Source organism: Gallinula chloropus (assembly GCF_964237585.1).
Source record: "Gallinula chloropus genome assembly, chromosome: 3".
NCBI lineage: Eukaryota > Metazoa > Chordata > Aves > Gruiformes > Rallidae > Gallinula > Gallinula chloropus.
In genome coordinates, this window is record NC_140087.1 from 26,768,264 (window position 1) to 26,786,168 (window position 17,905).

The following is a 17,905-nucleotide window of genomic DNA, read 5'->3' on the forward strand; positions in this document are numbered from 1 at the left end:
ATGAGAAGCTCATCAAACAAAATTCAGTCCTGTTTCAGTATGGAGAGGTAGCACAGGCACATGGGATATGCTTTGTTTCTGTGAGGAAAATACAGCAGCTGTTATAGACAGCTTAGTTTAGTTTTCTTTACTGAAGTTTTGAACATTTTACTTTTCCAAGGTCTTATTCTGGAAAATGCTGTAAATTATAATTTATAAGTAAGTGATAAATTACAGAATTGTATAGCTAACACTTGCAAGTATTCCAGCTCAGAGCTGAAACTTGCGTATGTACCAAATGTCGTAAGAATGTCCACCTCCACTTGCCCTAGTCACTAATAAAGAACAACTTACAACAAAAATAAAAAACCAAGAAGGTTATTGAAAGGGCATGTGTTGCACCAGTCACATATTGTTATAAAAATGAATTTGCCTGAAAGAAAAAGTAACAAAAAACAAACCTAAGAATGCCATTGTGGGTGCGTGTGTTTGGCCACACAAATATTGAGATAAAACTTAATTTTCCCAGAGTCAGCAAAATATCCTGGTTTTGTGGAAAAAGTATTTAATATTGCATTGTGTGGATTTTATCTGTTTCAGTTGAGACATATTTACTGCACTAAGAGATTTATTGAGCTTTCGTGGAAAGAGAATGATGTTGTGGGTTTTGGTTTGGGGCAGTTTCAACCTAAAATACTAGGCAAAATGGCAAAAATTGTTTGGATAGAGTGTTCTTACTGAAGACTTTTTTTTACAAAGGACAGATTCTGATACTCCCCTAGCACCATAATGAAGTATTTGCTGCAGTGTGTCTGTGTTAGAAACTCAGAAAGGCCTAGAGAGATTAGAAGTATGGGAAGAACATGACAAAAAGAATAAAACTCTGAAGAGCATGCCAAGGATCAAATTCTACAAGTTCTCTGTAACCAGAATTTCCAGTGCAATCAATTAAGCTTGCGAGTGCACACAAGGTTGACCACCACTGCTTAAGTCTCTGTGGGGTAATAGCATTGTTCAATGGAAAATGAGTGTTTGGAAAGCAGTTCAGTCAGATGAAACTGAAAAAAACCTGAGGAGCAAAAGCAAAAATAAGTGATGACCTTTTGATGGTGGTAGCAAAGATGGCACAGGATATGTTCAGGCCTGTCATATCAAGCACAGGAAGATAACAATCCCATATCTGAAAATGCTTATTGCTGTGTCAGAAAGAGCTAGGCAAAGCTAAAGAAACAAGAAAGAGGATGTTTAAAATCACATGTAACTGGTGTTGCAGAAAGAGTACATAATAGAGCAAGGAAAGATTTAGGATTTGTTATCAGGAAGGATTTTCAAGCAGCAAAAAGCAGTTCAGTTTGGCAAGTCTTTCATAACTATTAGCATAAGCTTAATTATTGAGCCCTCAGTAAATATAGTTATTCTCTCCTCAGTTTTTAAAACTGCACTAGTATTTTTAAGTTATACCAGCAGCCTCCATCAAGCTAGTTTTCAGTGCACTGGCAGTGAAATAGTAAAGTGGAGAAACTACTTGTGTTACTGTACTTTGCTATTTCATCTACATAGGAGATGATGTTTCTTTCTTTGACGCTCAGGGTAAAAAATCTGGGAACATCTCTTTTTTGGCTGCTCATTTTATATATATGCCTGGGCAAGCCAAACACTTTCAAGTCAGAGCCAAGCTAGAGCCAAGCCTAGGGTCTGATTTGGCTCTGGGAAACAAAACCAAGGCTGTATTACTAAAGCACATTGTAAACTTAATGAATAATGAAATACAGAGAAAAAAATTTCAGAGACCAAGCCCAGACAGGGCAAAGGCAAAGTACTTAATGCACTACATTTGTTTTGTACTGCTATAGACCTAAGCATTTTCTACTTTAACCGTTCAGAATGTTCCAAACATTCACCACAATTTAATTAAGCATCAATTTACTAAGTTTTTAGATATGCAGAAGTCCAAAGAGGTACTTTGGGCCACAAACAGCTGCATAGCTCTCTGCCTGTAGGAGCTGCAGTGGAATTACTCTGCGCTTAAATCACACGCTGAAATATTTTATTAAATGCAAACATAGTAACCATATTTCAACAGAGTTTGCATATGAAATGCATTAAGGTATGTTTGCCTGCCTTAAATTGTGCTTCTCCCTTCCCCCTGCCATCAGCTCTTGAAAAGTTTTGCAAAAAATACGCTTCATGATACAACTTCTCCCTGAAGTCAGGTGAACTTAGTAGTCACAGCCTGGCCTGACAGCTACAAGCAAATACAAGTCCAGTTCAGTGACAAGCATTCATGCAAAATTAGACCTCAGCCCTTTGTAGGATAGAGGATAATGTTGCACTTTGTAAGAGAAAGCATAATGTTATGCTCCAGAGCACTTTTTTGTAAGCTATACCCTGCTATTGTCTTCTACCAGCTGAAGCATCGTAGGCATTAGCAGACTGAGCTATTCGTGGTGATCATAAAGGAACAGTTTTAGAGGATGGCACTTAACCACATTTGCCCACACTATGTAGCATTTATTCCTGTTTAAGGTATAATCATGAAGGATTTGGCAGTAACATTTTGCCATCAGGTGTTCAGCCTCAGGTTGGCTCTCTCCCAGACAAGAAGAGTAAAACAAGAACAGGCCAAGCTGGAAAACAACAGAAGATTCCACAGCCAGTGCCTGCCTGGGAAGCGCCAGGAGCATATGAGATTTGCAACTTCTATATTTATCTACAAAGTATCTCTGTAGAATGATGAAATTGTACCATATGCCCAGTAAAGACCTTCTTTACCACATGTTAGATGCTTATCTTCTGTCTTGAAAATAAAGATGATATGATTGCATGAGAAAAATGAACTCTACAAAAACATACCTAAACGCATTTATTGTATTTGCTTGCACAAACCAGGTCATTTTCTTCAGAATTAAATAGCTAGATACCTAATTAGTACTTGTGAACATATTCTTAGCATTTTCATAATCATTTCAAGTACATGCATGTGATGCACATAAATCCAAGTGTGCTTTTTCAGAGCACTCTTTAGTGCCAATTACAAGAGTTCAGGTTTTAAAAAAATACAGCCCACAGTTCTGTAGATATGGAACATAAGAAGATAAAATATCTCCTTGCTAATTTAATAGTGTCTGTATTTACTTTGCAGTCTGGCTCTTGTAGTCCTGTTGGGTGGTGCAAAGTATTAATTTGATTCAAAGACAAAACCTTTTCATTATTTTCCCCTAAGCCAGAAAAGAAATTTCAAAGACCCACACTGAGCTGGATCTAAATCAACAGTGTCAATAAAAGGGGTCATATTCTCTCTCTTCTGATATCCCAGACATGTACATAGCAGCTAGAGGATGGGAAATCTTCAATTAATTTCCATATCTCTTAAATAAGGGATAGATGACAATAATAAACCTTTAAGATTATTTTCCTTTGTACTTCATAGTTTTTTGTTAGCAGACTTCAGTTAATCTGTTCATTCATTTATAAATGCACACTTCATTTGCTGTGTATTTGCTTGTGTTGCAGGTTTATTTATATTTGTATTCCATTGTGCTATGAAAGAAAATGTGCAGAAACAATGGAGGAGACATCTCTGCTGTGGCAGATTCAGACTGGCAGACAATTCAGGTAAAAGCAGTTCACAGCTCCCCTCCTTAGCCGTGGTAAAAGTCCAGGTGAACTGCTTGCTATGATACTTGTAATACAGTGCAATGTACGCCAGAGATGTGGAAAAAGAGATTAATCGTAGGCTGTCACTTCGGTACTAACGAGTGCCAAGGGACTTTTCAGATACCACTTCATAAAAATACTCAAGTCTTCTCTTTCAGTTTTCCACTGAAGGCAAGTGGTAAATTTTCTAGTGCTATATGCATGGGTTTGGAAGGCCCGTTGGACTCTGCCAAAAAAAAAAAAAAAAAAGTAAAATTAAATAAATAACCTGAGGTCCAAACTCTGTCATTCAAAAGCAAATAATTTTCCTTTTCTCCTGCATTACAGTATGTGGACTTAATTGTGTAATTGTGTGGACTGATAGGTTGATGCAGGAGCAATTCTTAAAAGGGAGATATAAATAATCGTGACTTCTTTTGCCTTTATTTTTGCCTTTTAAAACTGTACTGTACTTCACCATGTAATTCAGAGATACCATCAGAGACTCGAAAAACATAGGAAATTCCTCTAGCAGAAGCCTGATTAGGTTCCAGAATGGGAGTTCATCTTTATCTGTAGCTCTCAAGGAGAAAGTCTTGCACACTTTAAAGTGCAACACTTGGGACGCTGCGTGGATAGTCTCCTGCATCTTTGGCTGTCTCAGTTGGCATTAGACTCCTGTGTTTAGGCAACCTGTTCTTGCTTTGCTGTCTGATGTAATAGTTTTGAACCATATAATTCTTGCTCATACGGCTCTTGCTCAATGGCCAGGGTTGAAATCTACAGTTGATGTAAGGCATGAGCTTATTGCCTAGTAAGGTAAGACTTTCTATCCTGAAAACAACTGTGTTTAAAATGCCATTCTGTCCCTTCTCTCCCCCTAGAAAAGAAGGGTTTTTTTCAAGGTTTTACGTAACTGCTTTGCCATAAAGACTTTGCTTTGTCTTGCTCTGTTTTGTTTAGGAAATGCATTCTTATTGTACACTATGAAACAAATGGAAATTTTGTAGTAAGAAAACCTGTTTTGTGATTTCAAAGAGCTAATGCAAATTTGGAAAAGCGTATTCATTCTGATCAGGCATCCAGATTGTTTCATATGCTCATTTTCCATGTGATTCATGCTGTAGCTCCTGAACTGGAAAACACAGATGGATAAAATTATTCCCAGATTTTTACGCTGCTGTTGGGTATGATAGAAATAAAAACCTGAAGCATTTGAGTACTTCAGTGGTATAGTTAATGTGCTGTCATTATGCCTAGCATCAACCAGTCCATCAGCACCAGCTGGTTTTATTCTCCAAGAACCCGACACAGTTTTCATGCAGAACAGTGAAGTGTAAGCCAAATGTGAACTTGCATACCTCTCTGATTGAAATGTACTTCAGGGCATGCTAACATAAAGCAAAGAAGCAAACAAGCCAAAGCCTTGCAACACTGCCCTAGCTAGTGACCTATATACCCTATAGCAATGATTTAGAATAAAATACTTGTCTTCATTTAAATCAAGGCTAAAATGGCCCATGTGTCTTTGGATTGGACTTTTGTTTCATTTTGTGCATTTCATCGCAGTACAGTGAATTATGACAAAAGTGTAAAACTAGCTGTACCTACGTGCAAGTATATGTTAAAAAGGAATTAAATCCATTTCTTGGATTTCTTGACTCAATAAGTTTATTGGTATTAGTTATTTAGTTTAATTTTGGAAGCTGTTCCAGTCTAAGACCCAACTGTGTAAAGGGTTCAGACAACTTTAAATGTGAACCATTATTATTCATTGTTGCTAATGAATAATGTTGCACTGATACACTAGACCCTATGGCAAGTGCTAATCCACTAGTACGTAGGACCTACCTCAGCAGATCAAGCCCTGAAATGACCACCGTAAATGTACCGATCCTTCACTTTCTTACCCATCTCTTTGGATTTCTCTCTTCAGGTCATGACATTTTGTTATCCCTATACTGCTTCAGAGCTTCACTGCTTTCCTGCATCCTAGAAAAGTGGGTCTTACCTGCACTTCTGCCATCCAGCCCCATGATTGTTAGACTGTTAAGAGTCACGATTTTAACTGCTGCTGTAAACAGCAAGGCAAATCAAGTTGGAGTAATTCTTGTATTTCTTAAAGAACCAAAGAGGCTACCTGACAGGAAAACGATAGGCCGTTTGTTAGGAGTGACATTCAGAAATGCATCCAATATTTGAAATGTTCATAACTAAGTTAATGAGGGAATTATTTATGTAAACATGATCATTATTTATGTAAAACTTTTTAAATCATTTTTAGATTGGAGCAAAACAGCGACCAATATTATAAAGAAGAGTTCTGATAATCTTGGGAAATCTTTATCGTCTAGTTCCATCGGCTCCAATTCAACCTACTTAACATCCAAATCAAAATCTACAACTAATACGTATTGCAAACGAAACAGCCATACAGGTGAGTTCTTGCACTGTAACACAGTGCAACTGTAAGTACATAGTTTGATGTTGAAGGTACCGTGGGGATTTCTATCCCAAAGTTAATGTAAGAAGATTTCGCCAATTTGTATAGTATCAGTATTTTTAAAACATATGCTCCTGTTCAATAAGAATCTTAATCTAATATACAGTATATCCAATATAAAATCCTGATCTCATTATGTTCCCATACTAAAACAAAGTAGGTGTGCTGAAAGCAAATCTTGTTGTTTGGGGTTTTTTTTATGGACTTTCACCTTTTTGACTAAAAGAAGGTAAGTCTGAGCATCCCATTGTAAACACGAGGTAGCCAAAGCAGAGAGAGGTGGCATACATCACCAAAGGTTACAGGAAAGCTAACTAGGAATCAAGTGTTCAGAGTACAAGTCCATGGCTGATTCACTTGGTCAAATTCTTTCCATTTAACTATAACACATTTATGGATGAAGCAACAAATGGAGGCACCTTGAAAATGGATAGTGTGTTCCCAGCACATGCATTGTCTTTCCCTTCTACAGCTAGCATGCCGTATCTACTGCTTATTTATTTAGATGCCAGTGGTACATGCAGTAACAGGTGTCACCTGTATTCCACTCATGCCATAAAAATGTGCTCATTGTAATAACACTTTAAAGGAGTGGGGGTAAAAAAAATGAGAGCTAGAATTATTTGCAAGTCTGCTTATGTCTGAAATATTTCAGAAAATCTCTTAAATAAGATTTTTTTAATGTGTTTTTGTGAAGTCGTGGGGTTTTTTCCTGTATGAAGTCACATAACATTATCACAGAATCCTCTTTTAAATTATGGTAAAAATAAAATCTGTGGACAGATCTAACTAATGATGTGTTTACTTGCTTTAAAATATTTTTAGAAGCAATGTTTAGGTATGAAATATATGATTTTACTGGAAGAAAAGTTATATTGTTTCTTAAGTATAAATTATTTTAAGAATTCCCCAAAGTCTCATTTATGATGGTATAGCCTTCTTTCTTGGTATGTGGCATAGCTTTCAGGAAAACACCTTCCCTTTTTTTATTGATGATCATTACCTGATTCAGTTAGACCTGATTCTAGACAACTTTTGTCTATAAATCCCCTTTTATAAGAACTACATTATTTTCTCACTGACCAATATGTAGTGCATCCATTAGCACAAGGGGGGGTTGTACACCAGATATTTTTAGGAGTGTAAATCTTTTTTTGCTGTCAATAATGTGCATGAAGTACGTTTACTTTGAATACCATAAAAATGAGCAGTAGCTGAGAAATTCCCTTGTGTGCTTGTTCTTGGGGCTGCCATCCCCAGTCACACTGGGATCACAGAGCTGGCACCTGCCTCACCAGGGTGCCTGTCTCTGCAGCCATCTCAGCACAGGGATGTGCCACACACCCAGCTGCCCTGAGCAAGCTGCCTTCAGCTCTCTCTCCTATGAAATGACATTTCTGTCAGCAGTCTTCGATGAACAGCATCTGTAATATCCACAGATCGCAGCAGTGCTCTTAATAGAATAGGAGGAGATAATCCCGCCTCTTCCACCACAGAGCATTCTCTTTGCTGCAGAAGGATGATTCCCATTTGTACTCGTGGCAGATCAACCTTTAGACCCTTGGTATTTGGGTTAATGATAAAAATATGCTTAAATGTTTTGTTGGACTCAGGGCTTTTTATCTGCCTGAGAATTAAAGCGACTTAGTGCTGGAGTTTTTGCAATGCGTTCTTGAAGCAAAATTACAGAAAACCCCACAACAGTTCCAGATAAGAATTAAGTTAAAAGAAACTTGCAGTTAAGAACATGTCTGTGTACTTTCTTCAGAAGTGGTGAGCTTAAGCCCGTGCATAAATTATTTCCTAAAAGAGGTGTCAGTTAGTAACACAGTTGTAGTTTGTAATGTGATAGTTTATTGGCCATTAAAGGAATACCACAGTTGTATCTATATTTTAAAATGTTAATTCGTTTTGCTTTGACCTCCAAAAATACACATTTTATTGTGGTACTCCAAAGGAACTTTTGCTAAGGTTAAGTTTTTAAAAGCTGACAAATCTTCCCACATGTTAAAACAATAGAAAATAAAATTAAGATTCTGATTTTTAATACATCTAAACTTCTCAGTTTGATGTCTTAGCTAAATTGCAGGCAAATAATGTCTTGGCAACTATTGTTAATATGATTATAATGTGATCCCTGGAATTGACACAAGCATTCATGTGTTTGTGGTATAGATAATGTCTTCTAAGGCCCTTTCCTCATCAGTGGTGGAAGATTACAGGTAAAGTGAGAATTGCTTTTGTTGAATGCATGGTTTGAACAGGGTGGAGGGATGCCTCTTGCATGATGTCCTCATTGACATGAAGAACTTTGCTAATCAGAAACGCTGCTTGTTTCTCACTGTTACATCTTGCGCCATTGATGCTGAGCCAAAGGATAAGGGTGCTTCTAAGCCTGGGTGTCTGCATTCTGCATGGGGCGCGAAGCATTTGGAAGATACGATTATAGGAAACAGACCATGTCCTGACATTGATGTCCTATGTGCAGTAGTGCAGGAAAAGAGATAAAGCTGGAACACCCATACACAAATAACACATTTAAAAACAAAACCAACCTAATCCTAGTAAATTTTAAAGTATTTTTGAAAGCTACTATGGGAATTTCAACATACTGTGTTTCTATTTGGTCTGTGTCCATTATGAAATTTAAGTTCTAGCCATTGTTATTTTGTATCCAGTCACACCCAAAGTAAGTCTGAATGACAGGCTATACATGGCCAAAAGCTGTGCTGTGAACTGCTGGTTGAATGCAGAATGAACCAACTGAGGCGCAAATACTGGCTGGACGAAAGAAATCACTTTGACATCTTGTGGCCCCACTGTCTATGAGTCTGGCACAGATTTCTTGTATATAGTACTTAAATACCATATATAACACTTCTATGAGTTAGAAGTTAAGATTATTTCTGCAGTGAATTTGGTGGTACAACTCCCTTTTGTTGCAGTGATACAGGATTTTAACCCAGTGAAGCCTGCTGAGATAAAAAAAAAAATTAAAAAAATGAGGGCCCCACTGGTTTTAAAGGACTTACAGAATTCCTTTGCATGCAAATTTCGTGAGGAACTGGCTGGTATTCAGCAGTGTAATGATGCCTTGTGAAAAAAAGTATACATATTTGCAAGGAATTTCAAAAAACATCCCTAAAGACAACAAATTAACTTTTCGTCTTTTTAATGAGATATTGAACATATAGAGAAACATCCAAAGTGTAGTACCATTGGCCAGTGCACACATCTGAAAGGCACACGGTACCCAGCGGTTTGCTATTGGACATGGGGTTGTTTGCTGCGATTCATGGACATTCTTGCGTGCTTTGAAAAATTCATTCTGATATGCCTGAATATGCCTGTTTCTTTGGGTTTTTTTTTTCATGGGCACAACTATTTTGATTTCTCACTGCAATCCATTTCTCCTTCATGCAACACTTTATATTCTTCTGTGGCTTGTTATCATAATTTCTGCAGGGGTGGGTTACTTTTCTGTTTATTTTTAATTAATGATTTATTTCTATAAAAATTACTTTTTTTGAAATCATAGCTTTAATAATATGAAAAAATATTAAATGATGCTGTACCAAAGAATTTTGTGAACTGATTTCATGAAGGTCTTCTAAACAGCCATCAGAAATGTCACTTGTAGAAAACATTGCTTCACGGGATGTTCCATCTCATTGACGGCTTGAGCTTGTCCATACCTCGCCTGGCTTAAGAGGACTAATGCCAGCTTTGTGCACTACGGTGGAAGAGATAAGAAAGCTCGTTAGGGCCATGTACTGGAGGAAGCCAGACGCAGGCTCTCTCCGTCTCATTGCTCACTACTTGAGCTCTACCTACTGACCGTTCTGCGAACAGCAGCTCGGCTGGCTGCTGAAGCGGCTTTCCCAGCCCGGCTGGGAATTGCCCTTGCTCCTTTCTGTCTTCAGCCCCACCCTCGGCTTATGGCACATGAGCTCGGAAAGGAATGCCAGTTTTCTACATCTTTTCCTCCCCACAGCTGTGCAGTCGGTACCCTCCCCATTACAGAAATGACAAAGAGATGGCAGGCAAGCATAAAGTTTAGGGCAATCTTGGTTCTGGTTATCTGATTTAAGATGCAAGGCTGCTCATGGTACGTTCTGCCAGAATACAGGATTTCTGTGCATAGCTTAAAACCTCCACTGTTGAAATAATTAAATCCTTTCACTGTCATTTGCCACTGCTTTGTTATATGAAGATATTATTTACCAGATGTGATGGAGGTCACCCCTTTTCCAGAGCTATTGAAATGCTTTTAGTTTCTAAGATTTGAAGACTCAACACTAAATTAATATAATATTGGGTCGTAGAAGTTAGTTATGCTTTAGGTAAAACAATAGGGGGATAATTTCAAGAGAGACCCAAGAGGTCTGCTCCCAAAGCCAGGCATCTGAAAAGAATTTAGAAGAAGTGATGCCAAGCCAAAAATTTGTTTGCGGACTTTTAGGGCAGTGATGTTATTCAGTAGTAGTGGCAATTGAAAGCATATCTACATGGGAGTAATATACCCCTTGAACTATGAGCTTGTTTAAGAAACTCTAACTTCTTGTTGCTTTGTCCTCTTCACAGAAAATGTTTTTCTTGGCAAGCCATCTTCAAAATTTGCCCAAGAGGATGGAGAACAGACATCAATCATTCCTGTCCACCAAGTTATTGACAAGGTCAAGGGATACTGCAATCCTCGCTCCGACAACTTCTATAAGAATATCATCATGTCCGACACATTTAGTCACAGCACAAAGTTCTAACCAGGCTTCTGAATTTTCTGAACCAAAGAAAGACAACAGTCTGCCTGGAATTGAAAATACACGTCATAGAACGTGACCTGTTTAAGTTTTTTTTTCCCCAGTTTATAATGTTCTCCACCTAACAGCTTCCACTCAAGGACCTTTTTACTGTTGTGTAAAAAGACAATTTTTCACCATGGCATTGGGCTGTTTTAAAATGTGCTCCAGCCAACCTGATGCCTGGACAGCTAATTGTAATCCTGTGTAAATATTTTTTAAGACTGAAGAGCCACAAGCTTAATTCTAAATTATGTAGTCCAAACAGAAGCAAACCTTGACTCCTGGAGAAAATGTCAGACATGTCATGTAGTACAGACAAGCTCTTGTTGAACAGTTTACTGATGGTCTTTTTGTTTTGAAGAATATGGATTTCCCCTACAACACTTGTTAGATTGTTGATCCTTGACTGTCTAGTGCTGTCTGTTCTTTATTCCTAAGTGTCTAACACACTAACATCAGTGTTACAGGGTTATTTTAAACCATTTTACACCAGATAGACCTAATGATGCAAATCTTGCTTACCAAAACAGTACGTGCTGTAAATTCAGGGTGTTTTGTCTCCATGTACATAGGAACACATACATTACATAGATGTGCTGGCTGAGAAGGGCATGCAGGTTGCTAGTAACTCTTGCAGATTTTAAGCCTGCTGATATGTATGGAAACAGACAGCTGTGCATATCATTTGCATCAGTGCAGAACAAGCACACAGGTAAATCCAAAGTTTACACTAAGTCATGTTTCAGCAGTCATTGATTTGTGTGTGTGAAATGCGTCATCTCCCGTCGCAGTTCTATATTTAATGTTCTTTTCCAGTAAACAAAATAGAAGACATTGAACTACGTATAGGTATATAAATATACACCTCGATCTCTCTCCACGCATATTTTTATAACAGTGCACACAGTAAATATGACAGAGGAAACTACAGTGTGTACCACAGACAATCTAAGAACAATGAACGGTGCTAAAACTTCAGTTTAAGTATTTAAACTCAAGATGAATACTTTGTAAGCCCGTGGGTTCATTTGTTAGTCTCTGTGCTTCTGGCATACTGTATGTATAGATACCTCCATCAGATGGCATTGCAGCATTAGAATAACCTGGAATACATCTACAAGTAATAAATAAATTTCCTGGCATGTAATGTTATAAGTGCCAGCATCCCACCTCCCCCCACACACCTCTGTTGGTTGACTTGTTTGAGGATGTTGGAGACACAGACTTGAAACAGTGCTCAGGCAGCGTTAGGGAGTTTGGCACTGCTGTTCTGTCTGCGTAGCGACACCAAGCTGTGTGTGTGCGCGCAGAGAAGAGGCACGAGCATAAACTGCTTACTTGTTTTGACCTCTCGAGTCGTGTGACGCATTCGCTCACAGCCGTGACCGCCAGAAGTGCGCCTCTCCTCGTGAAGCCCGTCTCGCCCCATGATGGGTTTTGTGAAAATTGCCACGGCACGTGTCGCTGAAAGCGTGAGCCAAAACATCACAGGTATTTTCAGATAAGGTTTTTGGAGGAGAACGTCTCCTAATAGGAGTTTTCATTTTTAAAAAGGCTTTCTTTTTACAGATAGGGTTTTAGCCAAATATTTAATTACTGATACTCAGAAGGTGACCAGAGTGTTGTGCTGTGAGATTTTTCAGTTGCCAAGCAGGTGGATGTTCAGTGATTAGGGATGTGGATTTGTGCCTTTCTCTGCTCTTTGCACGCGCTTTTGCGTGCTGAGATCACTTAATGCTGTGACTGCACAAATGGTGTGTTTTCCCTGGCTGCAGACACCTGGCAGGAGGAGGATGTCCTGGCGGAATTCCGTCCAGAAACACTGCTGTCCCTACACGGACCTTAACGAAACCTCAGTCTCGTAACTGCAAACACGTAATGTGGTGGTATGAATGAAAGTCAACCCAAGTCACTTAAAATGTAATTATTACCAGGGATGAGTGTTGTCAGGTATCTTTAATAAGGGAAATAATTTAGGGAGAGATTATGTACAAGCATTTACTGAACTTATATTTTATCATCCCACTTGCTTAACTACTGTAGATAATAGTGTTCACGTAGCAGCTTACTGTGAGAGTTCTACCTGATAAAGGTGTTCAGAAGTGAAGAGAAGGAAAACCAAGCGTTCCTGGAAAAATGAGGAATCAGTAAAATGTAATAGATAGTAAAATATAAATAAAAAGCAAACACAGTATCCTGACTGAAGCTCAGCTGTAACCTATCAATTTAATGTACAGCTACCTATATTTTTGCTGATTTAAGATTTTTTTCTCTTTTTTACTACCATGTAGTAATCTTAAACTGTGTATCAGTTAGATGCTCTTGAATGCTCTCAATTCTACAGTGTAAAGCTTTGACTTTGTAGTTGACATGCTGTAACCTCCCTTGTATATATTTATTTATTTGTGAGGTTAAATATGTCAAATATATTTAGCTCTATAATGACTGTTCTTGTTAGTTTAAAACTAAGCTTCTGCCTCATCATAGAAGAGGAGGGAAAGAATAATTTCGTATATGTTTTTTCCAAATGGCTTGTGAAATAATTTGCTGTAGTTCTATCTTTTACAAGTACGAGGAAACATGTCAGTGTAATTTGTTAACACTAGTCAGTGGAATACAGTGTAAGAGGTTTGAAGATGGACTAAAGTGGAAAGAAACATTTTCAAATAAACATTCTCAATGTTGCTGTTTTGTTTAATTAAAGTCTTTTAATAGTGAATGGTTGCTTTTTTTCTTCTTCTTTTTTAGTTTTTAATGGCAAAAATTAGTCGGTGGAATTCTGGAAAATAATCTTGTGTTATTTAATTTTGTGAGACAGGTACATGCCTCACCAAAATGTTGGAAATAAATGTGCAAGACTGACTCCATCTCATCAGAGGAATGAATTTTGCAGAATATGCTTTTCCTTTTTGCGATTTACTCAATGCCACATCCAGTGAATCATCTGAAAGTTATGCAAGTTCATTTATTTATGGTAGCAATCATGCCGTAGAAATGAAAGGAAAATCAAGGCAATAGAAAATATGCTGGGATGATCTTTTAGAAGTTATACAAATGAATAATCTAAAACTCAGGAGTTATTTCTATTCCAATTTTTTTTTCCAGCTGAATGTAGTCCCCCTTTATCAATAACTTGATTTAACTTATAACCATACTTTGATCACGGTTGAAATATTTTAGTCAACCAATCACTTGATTAATGCACACTAATATATAAATATTAAATATAACACACTAATGGCCTACCTTTCAATGTTGATCTGTAAAGAACTGGGAAGCCTGCTGCGATGGGTCAGATCGGCTCCCCTCTATTTTGGTTATCATGGAAAATGCACAGAACATAAAGATTCAGTGGTAATATTTTTAGAAAGCAATCAAAAAGTGTTAAGTGGTGTTTATTAATGAGGATGCCAAGTGTGCCTGCAGACGGTCTGTCCACGTCTGTCTGGGGACAGTGAAGACTACCCTTAAGCTTTATGCCTTGAACGGTGTGGGAAGATTCTCGGAAGGAAGGGGCCCAGTCTTTTTTTTCCAGTCGGGATCTTGGCAGATGCCAAACTTGTAAGGAGTGATTTGCAGTGTTTGGGGGTGGATTTATTTTTCTCCTCTCTTCATCACTTTTTAAATATCAAGAACAATTTTATTTTAAACCTCTACTGTTAGCAGGTTCCTACTGTAACCCATTGAGTTACATAAAATGCCACTTAATTTTATTACTTTTGAAAGGCTCATCTATAAACAGACACATCTATGTATCCACAAGGACAGCTACCAAGTTACAGGGCTGCAGTCTGTCATTCATAGAGCCATTATAAAAAGTTGTTTTGCTTTTACTATACATAAAGGCATAAACCCATATATTGGTCAGCAGATTAAGAAAAGGGCTTGGAAGTTAATGTCAGGGAAAACAATGATGCAAACCAGTCTGTGGAGCCGCTGGTTCATGGCCACTGCTAAGGGAAGGGAAGGGAAGGGAAGGGAAGGGAAGGGAAGGGAAGGGAAGGGAAGGGAAGGGAAGGGAAGGGAAGGGAAAAGGGAAGAGAAAAGGGAAGGGAAAAGGGAAGGGAAAAGGAAATGAAAAATGAAATGGAAAGGAAATGAAAAATGAAATGGAAACGAAATGAAAAATGAAATGGAAAATGAATGAAGGGGAAAGGGAAGGATTGCCAAGGCCTCCTCTGCATCTTCTTGCACTTTCCATGTGATTTCTTGCCCCTTGCCCAAAATAGAGCACCCTGACCAGTGATGGAGACAGACTGTGGAGGAGGTGGAACACACCACCATGGCTATTTGTGCCTCTGTCAATTAAAACTAGTATTTTTGATCCTCCAGCTTCAAGGTGATGGTCTGCCATCGTTCTTCAAAGCAGCAGCTCTGTTATTTCCGTGCTGAGAGGCTGACCTTGAAATAATGTCTGTGTAGTTCAGGAAGAATGTAATGCTCCTCATGATGAGAAATGAGTCTGATAAGGTTCAAGCAGCACACAAGAAATAACTAATTAATCTCATGGAAACCTTTTCTGGAAAGATAGCCCTTTCTCCGATACATCTGTTCGCTCAAAGCCAGTGCTGCTAGATTAAGCCCACATGTAGTACTAATTAGGAGTGCACACCGTGGTGATTTCCATATGGACTGTATAACCACGATTGTAAGGCAGCAGTCTGAATGACATGTGTGTCTCAAGGTGTGCTGAATGACATACTCTACAAAATAATTTTCTGCTTGAATCTCTAGTGTGTACCAGATAACAGAGACTCTCTGATTTTGCATCCCGACTATTCTAGTAAGAGTTTTCAAAACACACAGCTTGAGACAGAAAAAAGGCTCCCAAAAACCACGGCTGTATTCCAGATGTGAAGCATAGGAGAAAGAGCAAATGCTGATAACTCTGTTTGGGTGTTTCCTTCCACCGCCAGGTTTTTCCCATCCTGCAAGCCCACGAAGAAAACGAAGAGGGTCATGGTAGAGAAGTGCATCCCTGCCCTGCCCAGCGGGCTCGGGGCTCCCGCTGTCCTGGCTGAGCTGCGCTTCACAGCACACCTGTTCGAGCTGCAGTACATGCAGTAGCATCAGGCACTGATGACATTCCGCTCCGGTTTCCCTGGCCTCCCTTCCCGGCAGGCTTCTTGTGCTTTTCCAGCAGAGGGCACTGGGATATCGCTCCCCGCAAAGCTGCTGAAATCGAGTGAAAATGTAACAAGATTCTTCTACGTGTGAGCCCCGGCACAGAGATAAGTAGGAGAGGTCATATCAGGTTTGTCTATTATTTAGCAATCTGTTACATCACCGGATAAAGCAAACACTCTGTGCTCAGGAAAGTGAGGGGAGAGAGCTGTCTGCCTGCATTTGGGCATGTTTAGTGGAAAGAGCCGCACAGTCTCTCTCTGTTTTCTCTCCATGGTTGCTCCATTTTCTCCTTTTTTGCTCGGGGGGGGGGGGGGGGGGGGGGGTTGCGGGGGGGCGCTGGGGAGGGTGCAGTGGAATTAACAACTCTACGTTGCTGTCAGCTGAGCAAACAGAACCAGATCACCACTTCAGTCTTGCACACTAGCTTATTCCAGTACTGGATAAATTATTTGATCTGCTGGGCTGCCATCCTGTGACTCAGAAATTCACTGCATGCATAATTACCCAGGGAGGAAAGAAAAAGCAGCAGCCCTGTGTTGACAGTGGCACATGGGCCCATACCTTCCTACCCCTTTTTCCCTCAGCAGCGAAGGGACAGAGCAGCACCCTCTGCTCCACACACATGCCCCACAGCACATATTACCAGGTCCACTCAAGCAAGGTTCAAAACTGCTTGGCTACACACTGAGTTGTACCACTGCAGCAAGGGATGCTCTGCCACTGGGCAGGACAGACCAGAAAGCTGCTCCATTGGAAAATGGCACCAAGTTGAAATTAAAAGGTCTCATTTGCAGTCCCAGGAATACCTTCAGTGGAGGAAAATTCTGAAACAGTTTGAATCCTATGATCTGTGCTTGTCCCAGGAGCCTCACTGACATGTTTCTCTCACCCCACACATGCACCAGACTGGCACCAAGCTAAGGGTGAGGGATGGTCTGGGACAGATGGGGAGGCAAATGCAGGGAAAGCCATTTTCCTTTAGCCTCACCTACTGTGTTTTGGAGGGAGCCCACAGGTGTGGCTGCCCTGGCAATGGGAAAAAAGAACAGTAGGAAGGGAGGCAGAGGAACAGTCAGGACCTGGTGTACAGTATGGGCACAGTATGACAGATGTGATGACACAGTGACTTCTCCAAAAAGCTTGTGGTATTGGTGTTGCACAAGTTCAGCACAATTACGGCACAGGTGCATTACTGGCACATCACCTCTCAGTGAAGTTACACGAGTATGGCTCTGCACAAGACAGGAGCCAGAGTGATAATCTCACTGTGTTCTGTGCTCCCTACAACCAGCTCACTTCCCAGGAAGGCAGACATGCCAGCTTGCCTCTCCATCTGGCTGCAAATGTCTCATTGCATGAGACATGGTAATTTTCTAGAATTACCCAAGGTACAGGGTGAGCAGGGCCTTATGCAGGTGCTGACAGCACTACCCAGATCACAGAGCTGCAATCAACAGATTAAGACAGTGCTCAAGAGGGGAGGGTGAGCATGGGAAAACAGCACTTAACAAAGCTTTCCTGGAGGAGAAGGCCTGAAATGCTGTGGTTTCCCAGAGAGCAACTCAAAGAGCTCTCAGAGGAGTTTTGCAAGAGCTTGGTGTGGGATGGCTCCAAGCTGAGCTCTGCAGCTCAGAGAGGGATGCAGTTCCAGCAGCCTAGCTGGACCTCACAGAATCACAGAATTATCAAGGTTGGAAAAGACCTAAAAGATCATCCAGTCCAACCATTCACCTATTACTACTAGCTCCCACTAAACCATGTCACTCAATACAACATCCAGTCTTTCCTTGAACACCCCCAGGGTCGGTGACTCCACCACCTCCCTGGGCAGTGCATTCCAGTGCCTGACTACCCTTTC

At 39.8% G+C, this 17,905-nt stretch overlaps 1 protein-coding gene across 1 annotated transcript in view; it reads left to right on the forward strand.

Moving 5' to 3' along the window:
* The window catches only part of ADGRG6 (adhesion G protein-coupled receptor G6), a gene marked incomplete at both ends in the record, with an annotated part of 104,252 nt that extends 93,371 nt beyond the window's left edge, over positions 1-10,881 (forward strand). The window contains 3 exons of the mRNA XM_084261725.1: positions 3,493-3,594; positions 5,900-6,052; positions 10,703-10,881. Coding sequence (XP_084117851.1) covers positions 3,493-3,594; positions 5,900-6,052; positions 10,703-10,881 — 434 coding nt within the window. The remainder of the gene's footprint in view (positions 1-3,492; positions 3,595-5,899; positions 6,053-10,702) is intronic.
* Positions 10,882-17,905: the final 7,024 nt, after the last annotated feature.